This window comes from Carassius gibelio, chromosome A11, assembly GCF_023724105.1.
Source record: "Carassius gibelio isolate Cgi1373 ecotype wild population from Czech Republic chromosome A11, carGib1.2-hapl.c, whole genome shotgun sequence".
In the NCBI taxonomy this organism is placed as follows: domain Eukaryota; kingdom Metazoa; phylum Chordata; class Actinopteri; order Cypriniformes; family Cyprinidae; genus Carassius; species Carassius gibelio.
In genome coordinates, this window is record NC_068381.1 from 2,233,698 (window position 1) to 2,247,821 (window position 14,124).

Genomic DNA, 14,124 nt, shown 5'->3' on the forward strand with positions numbered 1-14,124 from the left:
GTGAAATATTTTTCGGCCTTATTCCAAAATATCAGTTGACCAAAACTTTGCTTTTGTTAATAAACTTCAATGTTTAGCAATAATTGATAGTGTGCGGAATTGTATCTTGTATCTGTATTCGAATTTCACACAACTTTTGTGTTTGACAGAAATAAATCACAAGCACACAGGTTTATAATTTTTTTTTTTTTTTTTGAGGAACAGCAAGTTTTCGGCTGAGTTGTGACATTTATTTTGAAATTAGCACGCTCGTCCGGGTCTTTTATTTTGAAATTAGCACGCAGTATGGGACTTTTATTTTGAAGTCTTTGCTGTTGAGTGTCAGCAGTGAGGTTAGCATCTGTTTGTCATGACAGGAGAGGATTTAGAGATCCTGTGACCGGGTAAGATCTGTGATTCATGTGTTTTACAGCATCTAGACTGATTATGCGATGATATCGAACTGAAGAAATGATTGAAATCAGATATTAATGATTAGAAATCACGTGTCTCCTGCGCTAAAGCTAAACGCTCATGTCACCTCTACAAACATCTGGCATTTCAGCTGTAAGTTAGTTTCTCAAACACCTGAGAGCAAATTAATGTTAACCTAAATAAATAATCGCTTCAGAAGGATAGAGAGTTTATAATATGTATTTATTTTTCATATCTCACTCCTTTCCAATCTCTTCTCCTTCTACTGTATTTGATAAAGCTTATATAAACATTGTGTTCAGATTTAATTTTACTCCGGAAGTCGCCAGATTTAGCTTTTGAGACGTGTGTGTGTGTGTGTGTGTAATTCTGCAGGAATAATTATAATGAGTTACTTTTTACTGTGTGACGTCATGGAAAAAAATCTGGTACTGAATGTTTACCATAATCATACACCCTGGTATTTACATGTACTCCAGAGTACTTTAAAGTACTTCACTTGTAGTATAACTGCACAATGTCCCAAAAATAATAATGTAATGCTTAGACACTTGTTTTGTGTTAATAACAGGAGTCTCCAGATTTATTATCCTCAACATTGAAAAAATGTTAATAATTAAATCTTAATTTGTATGTGTTGTTATTTCCAGTATTCTGCTCTGATGTGAAGGATGATAAGAGTGAGTTCATTTTATAAATAAAAGAATGATTATCCATAATAATGATGTCTCCTGAACTAATTGATTAATTTCCATATCATTTATATACTATTATTGGATGAATTTATATTTTGGATTAGTTTTTATATTATTTTATATTTTTTTGTAATTTTATGTTTTTTAGTATACTTTTTTTAATATATATTTTTATGTATTTTTCTGTGCTTTTACAAACACACACACACACACACATATATATATAAATGTTAAATAAAAAATAAATATACTTATTAAATAAATAAATAGTGTTTAAAATTTTATATATATAATAAAAAAAATATGTATTTATTTAATAAGTATATTAACTTGACCTACAGTAATAAAAAAAAATTTTGACTTAGGAACTAGTTTAAATAAAATGTAAAAAAAAAAATTTTTATTTTATTTTATGCTTTAGGTTTGGTGGGTTTATTTTAATTTAAGGATAAAAATCATGTTCCTGATCTCATCATGTAAGGTATATTACATGATGCCTGAATGCTAAGACTGTAAGTCACTTTGGATACAAAAAGCGCCTCCTAAATGCATTTATTTATTAATTCATTGATCAGATCTGATTCTTCTCCCTGCAGGTGTGTAAATGGAGCCGTCAGATCCTTCTCCGTTAAAGCGTTTTGTTCTGGCCAAAAAGAAGATCTGCGAGGTTTTCGAGCAGCTGTTAGTTTACGTCCAGGAGAGCTCAGAGTTTGTAAAAGGTGAATTTCAGTCTAAAAGCATCCCACAGAGACGTGCAGAACTGGTTAAATACAGTAGTGTTGATATGTGCATGTGTTTTGTATCGTGTGTCTCAACAGAAACTTGTGATAATGAGTCGCTGGAGAATATTGCAGACCGGAGCCAGCTGGATCAGATCGAGGCGTACAGCAGCAAACTGTGCACCATTAAAGAGGTGTTAGCTCGCAGACACATGAAGGTGGCTTTCTTCGGCAGGTGAGTTTGGTGCTGGATCGTGAGTCACATCTGATAAGCCTTTCACTTCAGTTAACATCCTCTGTTTGTCACAGAACAAGCAATGGCAAGAGCACGGTGATCAACGCCATGCTGCGTGACCGTGTGCTGCCCAGCGGCATCGGACACACCACCAACTGCTTCCTGAGCGTCGAGGGCACGGATGAAGACAAGGCCTTTCTGAAGACCGAAGGGTCCGAGGAGGAGAAGAGCATCAAGGTGCGGCGGCCGGGCCGTTGATTTGATCTCAGAAGAGCTCTGTGATTTACTGAAAACACCAGTCCAGAAAAGTGCACAATAAAATATAAAAGCTGTATGTTATGATTCACACAGAAAGGCAAAGATCTTCACTGCAAGCCACCGAAATAAGGGTTTGGTTTACTTTGAAGAAATAACAATAATAACACAATTTATTACAACACAGAAACTCTTCATGACAACATTTCAAAATAAAAGTTTAGTTTACCTTGAAGAAATTTTTTTAATTACATATAATAATAATAATAATAATAATTAATAACTAATGCAATAAAAAAAAAAACAGAAACTCTTCATGGCAGCCTGTCAAAATAAAGGTTTGGTTTAACTTTAAGAAATGATGACAGAGATATATTATTGTTGCACAGTAGAAAAAAAAAGAATAATTGTAACAAAATTAATGATAGTAGAAATAGTAATAAAATAAGAAGCTCTTCATGACAACATGTCAAAATAAAAGTTTGGTTTACATTGAAGAAAAAAATAATAATTACATATAATAATAATAATAATAATGACAAATAACGCAATTTATTAAAAAAGAGAAACTCTTCATGACAGCCTGTCAAAATAAAGGTTTGGTTTAACTTAAAGAAAAAATGAAAGGGATATGTTTCAGTTGCACAGTAGAAAGATAATAATTTTAATAAAATTAATCTTAATAAAAATAGTAATAAATAAAATAAGAAACTCATCATGACAACTTCATGACAACATGTCAAAATAAAAGTTTGGTTACCTTGAAGAAATAATAACATAATATTAATAACACAATTTATTAAAAGACAGAAACTCTTCATGACAACGTCAAAATAAAAAATTGGTGTAACTTGAAGAAAAAATTATAATTAGATATAATAATAATAATTATTTATTAAAACGCAGAAACTCTTCATGACAACATTTAAAAATAAAAGTTTGGTTTACCTTGAAAAAATAATTATAGTAATAATAATAATAGTAATAACATAGAATAATAAAAATAATCTAATATTAATAATAAATAACACAATTTCTTAAAATACAGAAAGTTCTTATGACAGCTTGTCAAAATAAAAGTTTTAGAGAAGTATTTTAGCGTTATACAGTGGAATGTACTTCTCAAAATTTGATTTTAAAGCCTTCTCTCATTGTGAAAATGTAATTATTAAGTTCAATGAAGTTTAATTAAATGAAATTTAGCTAAGCAAATACTTAATTAACACAGAATCCAGAAATAATAAAACTGAAAATGCAGAATTGGGGAAATAATTCAAGTTAGGAAATTTCTCAAATTGTTAAAGTTAAAAAAATATATATTAAATTGCAAAAGTTGATCATGAAATCAGCTGAAAAGATTTACTTTTTGTTGATTTAAACCGAATTGTGATGAGACATTAAGACGAAATCCAGGATAATTAAAATGTGTAGAATTTGGAAAAACAAATACAAATTTGAAAATAAAAAATACATATAATTTTATTATAATCTTATAATTAAGTTTGTAAAAAATGTGTAAAAATGTATATATGTAGAAAAAAAAGTCACAAACCAGTTTGTTAAAGCTCATGTGCACACTTGTTCTCTGCAGACAGTGAATCAGCTGGCTCACGCACTACACATGGATGAGAGTCTGGACGCCGGCTGTCTGGTCAAAGTGTTCTGGCCCAAAACTAAGTGTGCTCTGCTGAGAGATGACCTGGTGCTGGTGGACAGGTACACTTCAGTCCCACGACTGACGAGTCCAGCTCCAATGTTTAACAAACATAATAGTGAAATCAAGCTATAAACAGTGGCATATCCTAAACATAGAAGTTAAGAAGTTTGCGTCCATTTTTTTATGTTTTAATTTTTTATACGAACCAATGCTGCATTTATTTGATCAAACATACAGTAAAAATGTGAAATATTATTATAATTTAAAACACCAGTTTTCTAAGTGAATCTGTGTTGAAGTGTAATTTATTTCTGTGATGCACTGATGTATTTTCAGCATCATTCCTCCAGTCTTCAGTGTCACATGATCTTCAGAAATCATTCTGATATGGTGATTTTCTGCTGTTTTCTTTCAGTCCTGGCACAGATGTGACCACACAGCTGGACAGCTGGATCGATAAGTTCTGTCTGGACGCAGATGTGTTTGTGCTTGTGGCTAACTCTGAGTCCACTCTCATGAACACGGTGAGCCGTTAACATGCAGTGTGAAAGCGTGAGAAATGAACGCTTCAAACATTAATCTGACTCGTCTGAGAGCTGCTGTCACATGCTGTGTTTGTAGTGTGCTATTATGGGAAGTATGCAGTGTGCAGGGGGCGGCTCTCAGAGGAATGCAGCGCTGTGTTTAGACTGAACTCTGCTATCCCAGCATGCTTCAGTGGCCTCTCTCGGGGCAGATAAACACCCCATTATAAACCATCAGACAGCAATCCTACTAAACTAAATGTGTCTCAATTATATTTATCAAGGGAAAAGAATCAATAGTCTGGAATGGCATTATTACCAAGCTTCTATAGTGTTCTGTACACAGTCTGCAAAATTTCAATATGCATAGAAATGTCTAAAGCCAAAATAGTTATTGTTGCATATTGTATACATGTGTGGGGGATTTAACACATGAAATTAAATAAATATATGTTAAAATGATAAATGCATCATTTAATGTTGCAATAAAATGCAAGCAAAAATAAATTGTGAATTACATATACTTTTTCGGAAAATAATGTGAAATATCATGTGAAATATAGAGCATTATTATGCATTTGAAAACATTGTGAAATATATATATATTATTTTTTTGTCTGCTGCATTTTCATTTCATGTCTTTGTATTATTATTATTTTCTTTTTATTTTAAATCACTTATTTAATTTATTATTTTTTGCATGCACTTCATAATTTTTTTTTTTTTACATTGTATAACTTATTTAATAAATTATTTATAGATTTATTTAATTTACTCTATTAAATCCCCCCCATATGTGCATACTGTTTTGACTAAATAAAGTATATATAAAGAAAAATAATATAAAGTATTCCACTCTGAATCAGTGCTATTTTAGTATCACTGAGATATTTTTTATAGTTCTTGATGTTTTAAATCAGGTTTTATTTTTAAATTTCCTTTATATTTTAATTTTAAAGTTTTAGTATTTTAGCTGAATGTTTTTGTAATTTTTTGTAATTTTGTCTATATAGTTTTTATTATTTATTTTAATTCTAGTTGTTAAGTAGTTTATTTTCATTTAGCCTTGGCAAATATCTGAAATAAAATATATTTAATGGTTTATATATATATATATATATATATATATATATATATATATATATATATATATATATATATATTTATTTATTTATTTATTTTTTTTTTATATATATAAGTTCACATGACCTCTGTGACCTCAACCTCTTTATTATTTCTGTTTAAAGGAGAAGCATTTCTTCCACAAGGTGAATGAACGCCTGTCAAAGCCCAACATCTTCATCCTGAACAATCGCTGGGACGCGTCTGCTGCCGAACCCGAATACATGGACGACGTGAGTTTATTTGGCTCGCCGCAGATTAGTCGTGGACCAGTAGTTATCACCAATATATCCAATATATATCAGACGATATTTGCCATTTATTAATTAAAGGTATCGATGACTTTTATTTTGATGGTGCATGGGACTTTTATTTTGACAGTGTCGAGAACACATCACCAAATTTTTAAATCCGTGAAAAAAAATGTACTTGCGCTTGTCAGGTGAGGAAGCAGCACACGGACCGCTGCGTGAACTTCCTGGTGGAGGAGCTGAAGGTGGTGGATCGAGCTCAAGCGCCCAATCGTATCTTCTTCGTGTCGGCGAAGGAGGTGCTGAACTCGCGGATGCAGCGTGCGCAGGGTATGCCAGAGACGGGTAAGAGCTGGGTCCTCACCAGCAGCCAGCTTCACGTGTTCTGATCCTGGTGTTTATATGAACAGGTCACGCTCAAATTAAACTGTGACACTCACGTCATTCAGTTCCAGGACTTGTGTTCCTCTGCTGAACACAAAACTGATGTTTTGATGAAGGTTGATAACCAAACAGTTTTGGTTCCCATTGACTTCCATTGTATCTTTATGTTCATACAATAAAAGTCAAAGGGAACCAAAACTGTCTTGTAGCCAACATTCTAAAAAAAAATTTCTAAAGTAAACATTTTATATTATTATAAATGTATACATTTTTATAATTATTAATTAGAATATCATTTAATATATATATATATATTTAAATAATTATTATAATTGTTTGTGTTTATTTTTATTTTTTAAATAAATTTAGTTTAAACTTTCAAATGCCAAAATATGTTACAAAATGCACATAAAGGGGCAAGGAAATAACATTTACATTCTTAAAATAATTTTTTTATAAAGCCTGAGGAAGGACAATTGACCAAAACATTACTAATTATATTAAAATATTTTTATGATGATGCAAACTGTGTTTCTATTAAATTAATTGATTAAAACAATATAAATATATTCGGATTGAAAATCTTTTAGTAACTTAAATTATTTATTTTTGTATTACTTATATTTATACATATATATATATTTATTTATTTATTTATTAATTAGTCATTTTTGTATATTCATATACCAGGAAATACATGGCTGTATGTGATAAAAAGAGAAATGTATTCCTACTGCGAGCATTATCAAAGTATTTAATATATTTCTAGATTCTGAGTTGTTAGTTGTGCCTGGTTTCCTTTAACATGCATGAAATAAATTGTTATACTTAGATGCTTGAGTGTGTGTGTGTGTGTGTGTGTGTGTGTGTGTGTGTGTGTGTGTGTGTGTGTGTTCACAGGAGGAGCTTTAGCTGAAGGCTTTCAGGAGCGACTGAAGGAGTTCCAGAGCTTTGAGAGATCGTTTGAGGCAAGTGACAGAAACAAAACAAAACATAAAATCATATTTAATAGCTGTTAATGGAATCTACAACAGAAGTCCTCCATCCTTTTAACGTCTCGTTAGTATTAGTTTCATCAGAACACGTGAACAGATCTGGACGATTAACTCAGTTTACAGTAAGCAGTGGTGAAACGGTTTACAGGTTTGTTTATGAGCTCAGATGAAGAGCTGAAAGTGTATCTTTATGAAGCTTGAACCACTGTATTTTTTATATTAATTGTTCATTTATCAGGCACTGACTTCCAGACATCGTCTCCTCCTCGTATGATTGCGTGTGTAGTTTCTGAGCAGCGTGCAGGGTTTAATCTGGGGATGTTTAGTGAGTTAGCGTCTGTTTTCCTCAATCTGTCGTCATTGCTGAAGTCTAGATTTACTGCGGCGAGGACATCCGTTTCTTCAGTTCAGTTTGAGCCTCTGTTTCACTCTTCTTTCTGTTCATTTAGTGTGAATGGACTTCATTTGATGAGTGTGTCATAAATAAATGCACTTTTGTTGATATTATGTTTTTTTTTTTTTTTTTTTTTTAATCACACAGTGAAGTCAAAAAAATCTGAGGCCATATTGAAATCTATTAACTTTTTTGCATTAAGCAGACGCTTTTATACAAAGCGACTTCAGAAAGAGGAACAAAAGCAGTTCAGAGAATAAATGTGATTGAAATTTAAAATAGGATTAAAAGTAGAAAAAAGTGCGATAACGTTCCCAACATTTTCTCAATTATTTTGGGCACAGCAAACCAGTATTATTGTTTCCTTTAAATCGCATTTTAATAAAAAAAATATTTGTATAAAATAATAATAATTATTTCTAAATAAAGACAAAATAGGAAATATTGCTATTGGACTAGGACTGCGCAATTTTGCCAAAAAATATGTGATAATATTGTGATTATAAAAAAAATAAAAATTATTTTTGTTACTAAATAAAAACATTAAAATTACTAAATAAAAACAAAAGAAGAAATGTTGCTATCGGGCTAGGGTGATTTTTGTGATTATATTAACATGGCTATAAAATAGTAATAATAATCATTACCAAAATTATTATTATTAATATTAATTTATTATATTAAATAATAATAAAATTATTAATAATATTACTAAACACTATTATTAAATAAAAAATATATGTTTTTTTTTAATTACTAAATAAAACGCAAATAAAAATGGTCAAATAAAAACAAAATGAGGATTTAAACATGATACAAATAATATAATAATTTTTACTGTAAAATTACAACACTAATATTTATGGTTGTCTTAAATAATTATATATATATATAAAAAATAGTTGCACTAAGCGATTATCATGATTTCAGTTTTATTTTGATTAATTTGACAAATAGATACTTCATTTAAACTCGTTCGATACTAAGTCGTATAAGTCGTAAGTTGTTAAATCAGAAAGAATGTGGTGCTTTGAGACGTTTTGACTCCACTGTCTGTGACCCCCTTTTATTTTAATGTCATTGCATTGTTTTATTATGATTCTGCTTTATGTTTTATGTTCCTGCTGCTGTGAGACGATTAGAGAGCGGCTGATGTTTAGGGTTTAGATCTGCTGCAGTCTTTGCATTTAATTTGTTGTTTTAGTTTGACGCCTGCAGCAGATTTGAACCTTTAACCCTTTAGAGTCGGCCATGAAGGTGTGTGTGTGTGTGTGTGTGTGTGTGTGTGTGTGTGGCCTCGCAGGAGTGTATCTCGCATTCAGCAGTGAAAACTAAGTTTGAGCAGCACACGATCAGAGCAAAGCAGATCACAGAAACAGTCAAAGACGTCATGGATCAGATCAACATCGGCGCCGCGGACAAGAGGTGCGTCTGTCTCTCTTTACTGATGGGGTTATTGCAGCAGAACGTCCCGAATCTTCTCCAGAGAGGAAGTGTGACTGAAGTCATCATGGCTCATGTAGTAAAGTGTTTATGTCTGATCTCAGGGTGCTTTCTCTGGAGGAGAGAGACTATCTGATTGACCGACTGGATTTCGTTCGCAATCAGCTCAACCTGCTCATTCAGGACATCAAGAAACAAATCGAGGCCATCACAGAGGAGGTGAAACACAAGGTAAAAAAACATCGCACATCTTCTGAGCTCTCGAACTGCATTATTCCAGTCCCCCTTCTCCTCTTTAAGCCTCTCTCTGAGAAGACCTGTATCCCAGAATCCACAGCAGATTTAATGTGATGTTTGGTGAATGGATGTCTTCGTGTTTTGGTGTGTTTCAGGTGTCAGACGCCATGGCAGAAGAGATCTGTCGTCTGTCTGTGCTCATAGACGAGTTTCATGCAGATTTCTATCCGTCACCAGACATGCTCAGAATATATAAATCTGTGAGTGACACAATAGACTCATAACTGCATTTTACTGTTTTGTGTTGGTCACTGGATGAAATCGCTCCTCCTTGATATATATATTGATTATTATATAATTAGCAAAATACATAAAATAATATATGTATTTATATTACATTTTACATAAGATATTTAATATTTTAATATAGTATTATATTTAAAATTTAAATATATGTGAACATTTTATATATACAGTATTAAAATGTAATGTGTGTGTATTTATAAGTAGTATTCTCTTTATAAAATATTATGTATTTAAAAATGTATACACATACATATTTAAAAAAAATACTATATATTTTATAATAAGTTTTAAATATGTGTGTATATAAGTAGCGTTTTATTTCTTTTTTTCATGTATTATTTAATATATATTTACAATTTTATATATATTATTATGTATTTAAAAATACATGTATACACATACATATTTAAAAAAATACTATATATTTTATAATAAGTTTTAAATATGTGTGTATATAAGTAGCGTTTTATTTCTTTTTTTTTCATTTATTATTTAATATATATTTACAATTTTAAATATATGATGTATTTAAAAATACATGTATAGACATACATATTTAAAAAAATAAATATATTTTGTAATTTTAAATATGTGTGTGTGTATATATGTAGTATTTTATTTCTATTAATTTCATTTATATAATATTGACATATATAAATTATGTATTTAAATACATATACTATATTTTATAATAATTTTTTAATATATTCAAATGCAATATATAGTTTCATATAAAAAAATATTTATCATAAAATAAGTAATATTAGTTTTATATAAAAAAAATATTAAAATCTAGTATGTGTGTGTGGGTATAAAGTATTATAATTGTTTGCTTTATAAGAGAATATCTGTTTGTGTTCTGCAGGATCTTCTGAGTCACATCGAGAAGGGCATGGGCAAGAACCTGGCCTTCCGCTGTTCGGATGCAGTAAACGCCTCGGTTCAGTCGTCCCAGCAGGACATGATGGGTACGTGAGAGCACCGTGACCTGTGTTTGATATTTAAACACCAGTAGGTGTGTTTAGTAATCTACCTCTCTGTTGTGTTTCCAGAGTGTCTGAAGCCTCTGCTGCCCTCTGCTGTACAGAGCCAGCTGCACATGCTCATTCCCAGCAGGAAGTTTGAGCTCAGCTACGACCTCAACTGTGCCACCCTGTGCTCAGACTTCCAGGAGAACATCGAGTTCCAGTTCTCTTTAGGCTGGACCGCGCTCGTCCACCGGTTCCTGGGTCCCGTCAACGCCAAACGAGCCTTGATGCTGGTGGATCAGACCCTACCGGTACACATGGGATACATGGAGATGCATTGGGATACATTGACACTGAATGGAGTTTTATTGTGTTTGTTGTTTTTTACTCAGCTGACGGCACCCAGCACCCCTTCGGCTCCAGCGGTGGTTCAGTCTCAGATCCCCAGAGCTCAAGGTCAGAATCAGGCATCTCTGGCACAGGAAGAACTCATGATGTCTATGGTCAACAATCTGGCCTCGGTCACCTCTCGCACGTCTATGAGTGTGATCATCGTCGGAGGAGTGGTGAGGATTATCATCGTTTATCATCCCCTTTATCTTCTCTAATAACTGGGACCCTGGAGCACAAACCCAGGCAGAGGTGTCAATATTTTTTGAAATTGAGATTAATGCATCATCTGAAAGCTGAATAAATCATCTCTCCGTTGATGTCTGGTTTGTTAGAAGAAAATATTTGAAAATCAGGAATCTGAGGGAGCCAAAAAAATCTAAATACTGAGAAAATCATCTTTAAAGATGTCTAAATTAATTCTTAGCAATGCATGTTACTAATCAAAAATTACATTTTGATATATTTACGGTAAGAAATTTACAAAATATCTTCATGAAACTTGATCTTTACTTAATATCCTAATGATTTTTGGCATAAAAGAGACATTGATCATTTGGACCAATAGCCTACAATGTATTTTAGGCTGTTGTTTCAAATATACCCCAGAGACTCTATTTCCTGTTCCTGTCTAATTGGGTCATTCTTGGCCAGAATAAGCTGCAATGTGTTTGATTCATAAATTTGGTAATATTTGTTGTGAAATCATGTGAATGACTATTCCTTGTGTGAAGGTGCGGTCACTTCAGAGAAATTCAGTCGGAAAAAATATCCATTGTCTGTTAGAAATAGTGTAATAATATATGAAGTAACTTTCAAACCAAGCAGCTGGGTGAAAGAAAGAAAGAAATGCTGAAAAAAGCCAAAATATGAAGTGCCATTGATGAATATTTACTGAGTTATCTAGTATTTTGTTGATGAGAGGGGCTCAAAATGACAATTTTCACTTGATATTTGTAGCCAAATTACAGGAGGTCAAAATGACTTTTGAAAGATAAATGCATCGTTATAGATTTGTCGGTTTATTAGTACAATCTGTTGACTTCAGCAATCCTTGTTGCATTATATTCCACCGGTGAATCCCATTAAAAAATGTGAAAACACACTTTTCCCATTTTATTTCCCAGGTTAGCATGCCTGTAACTCAGTTGAACCGATATAGGGCTTTAAAAATTAAGATTTCAAAAGAAAAGTGTTAAAAACCAATGTCTAAAAGGCAATGCAATCCATGGGCGGAAAAAATGCCAAAAGTGCTTTTTTTCCCATTTTTGAACGGTCACCTCCGGCATTTAATGCAACAAGCATTGCTAAAGTTAACAGATTTTACTAAAAGACCTACCAAACTCTGTGTGGAAATAAAATAACAATGCTGCCGTATTTCTGAAGTTATTTTCCACCTCCTCTAACTTGGAACCAAATCTCATTTTGACCCCCTCAACAAAATAGTGCATTACTCCGTAAATATCCATCAATGGCATTTAATATTTGGTCTTTCTTCATAAAGATATGAACAATTTTTCACAATTGTAGCAAGGGAAGTTTCTGAAATGTGGTTGATTTGAGACAGAATGACCTAGCTGTGAATTTGCATTGCAAAACCTCAATTTATAATCCCAAAAACTCCCTGAATGATGGTAAATGTGACCTTATCTTCCCATGTGTTGGAAATGAATGCATCGTCATTGAAGTTCCTCTCTGTTAGGTGTGGCGAACCGTTGGCTGGCGTCTGATCGCTCTCTCCATGAGTCTGTACGGCTTGCTGTACCTGTATGAAAAACTCACCTGGACCACCAAGGCCAAGGAAAGAGCCCTGAAGAAACAGTTTGTGGATTACGCCACCGAAAAACTTCAAATGATCATCAGTTTCACCAGCTCAAACTGTAGCCACCAAGTGCAGCAGTGAGTGTTTTTACACCAGAGTCCATTTGACATCAGAGTTTGGTCCGTAAGGAAGCTGTTCTCCAAATTTGGATGTGGAAACATTAGTTTTGAGGTCATTTTGAGATGTGTACTGCAAAAGAGGACTGCTACTGATGACGTTCAAGAGCTGTTCTTTTCCTACACTTCGTTCCTGTATGTTAAAGTGCTCTTGTGTGTCTGATACAGGGAAATCGCCAGCACATTCGCCCGACTCTGTCAGCAAGTCGACATCACCCAGAAGGAACTGGAGAATGACATCCAACGGCTCACCGACAAGATCCAGAAGCTGGAAACCGTACAGAAGCGATCCAAAGTGCTCAGGTTAGTGTCTGAGCCGTCATTGATTGCCAGTTGAGTTTTTAGTTGCCCCGTAGGTTTTCCACATCTCTAATGTTGATCATGTTGTATTAATAGCCGTGTTTCCTTTTCTAGACATAAAGCCACAGCTCTGGAAAAGCAGTTGGAGGATTTCAGCTCCCAGTATATTCATCCTCAGCCTTGATTCTGCATTCACACGGAAACACTCGGCTTCTTTCAGAAAGTGATGTGATTCGGGAAAACTGTACGCCATGTTTTTTTGGAAATTCTCCACTTACCAGATGTTGCGAGGAATGCACATTTGTATTCTTGAATAAAGCGTGTTCCAGTGCTGTATTTTGGTTAAGGTTTTTCTGAAGAGAGATTCAGTTTCACTGGAACTGAAGTTGGAAACATCTGAATGATGCGAAACAAAGAAAAAAAAAACAGCTGGAATTTGTGAATTGGATTTAGTTTTGCTTTTCAAGTTCTGCATAATGGAGTAAAACTTAATTTCATACCTTTTTCACAAAGCATTTTTCTTCAGAAACAGAAATCATATTTCTCCTTTTGATCTCAAACCCCATTTTCTATGTTTCTTGGTATTAGTTTCAATGAATCAAACCCAAAATTCTCTTTATGAATTTTCCGTTATTTTTAAACTTATGTAAGTGTGATTTTCCAATGTAAATTCCTGTAAAAATGTAATTCCTCCGGTGCAATAAAAATATAATTAAATATTATTTATCCTCCTGTTATGTGTGAATTTCAATGTGTGGGGTCGAATTGATAAATATATCAATGAATTATGCAAATTGACAATATAGTTTATTTTTATTTAATTACACTTTACCTGCATGATATTTTAAATACATTTTTGTTTTTTATATATTTTATTTAATTGTATTTATGTGTGAA

General features: G+C 32.7%; 1 protein-coding gene across 4 annotated transcripts; it reads left to right on the plus strand.

Moving 5' to 3' along the window:
- The first annotated feature begins 287 nt into the window (after positions 1–287).
- On the plus strand, positions 288–13,949 carry LOC128021968 (mitofusin-1-like). Of its 4 annotated transcripts, none has more exons than XM_052609081.1 (19): positions 288–383; positions 1,065–1,094; positions 1,706–1,828; positions 1,928–2,063; positions 2,138–2,300; positions 3,910–4,034; positions 4,391–4,499; positions 5,747–5,854; positions 6,064–6,217; positions 7,157–7,224; positions 8,949–9,070; positions 9,193–9,319; positions 9,481–9,585; positions 10,497–10,599; positions 10,684–10,910; positions 10,992–11,165; positions 12,692–12,888; positions 13,096–13,230; positions 13,342–13,949. In XM_052609081.1, exons 3-19 carry the CDS (start codon positions 1,714–1,716, stop codon positions 13,409–13,411), a joined length of 2,238 nt encoding a protein of 745 aa, XP_052465041.1. In that variant the 5' UTR covers positions 288–383; positions 1,065–1,094; positions 1,706–1,713; the 3' UTR covers positions 13,412–13,949. The 4 variants fall into 4 exon arrangements, with proteins under 4 accessions (XP_052465041.1, XP_052465042.1, XP_052465044.1 ...); XM_052609084.1 differs by lacking the exon at positions 288–383 and adding an exon at positions 419–546 and having other exon boundaries at positions 6,064–6,202; XM_052609083.1 differs by lacking the exon at positions 288–383 and adding an exon at positions 421–546.
- The last annotated feature ends 175 nt before the right edge of the window (positions 13,950–14,124 follow it).

What these genes read in the sequence shown, in the direction of transcription:
- LOC128021968 (XM_052609081.1), top strand. Translation starts at nt 1,714, where the DNA reads ATGGAGCCGTCAGATCCTTCTCCGTTAAAGCGTTTTGTTCTGGCCAAA. An exon ending in AAGGTGGCTTTCTTCGGCAG is followed by an intron (nt 2,064 to 2,137) that starts GTGAGTTTGGTG and finishes TGTTTGTCACAG; the next exon opens with AACAAGCAATGGCAAGAGCA. An exon ending in CAGAGGAGGTGAAACACAAG is followed by an intron (nt 9,320 to 9,480) that starts GTAAAAAAACAT and finishes GGTGTGTTTCAG; the next exon opens with GTGTCAGACGCCATGGCAGA.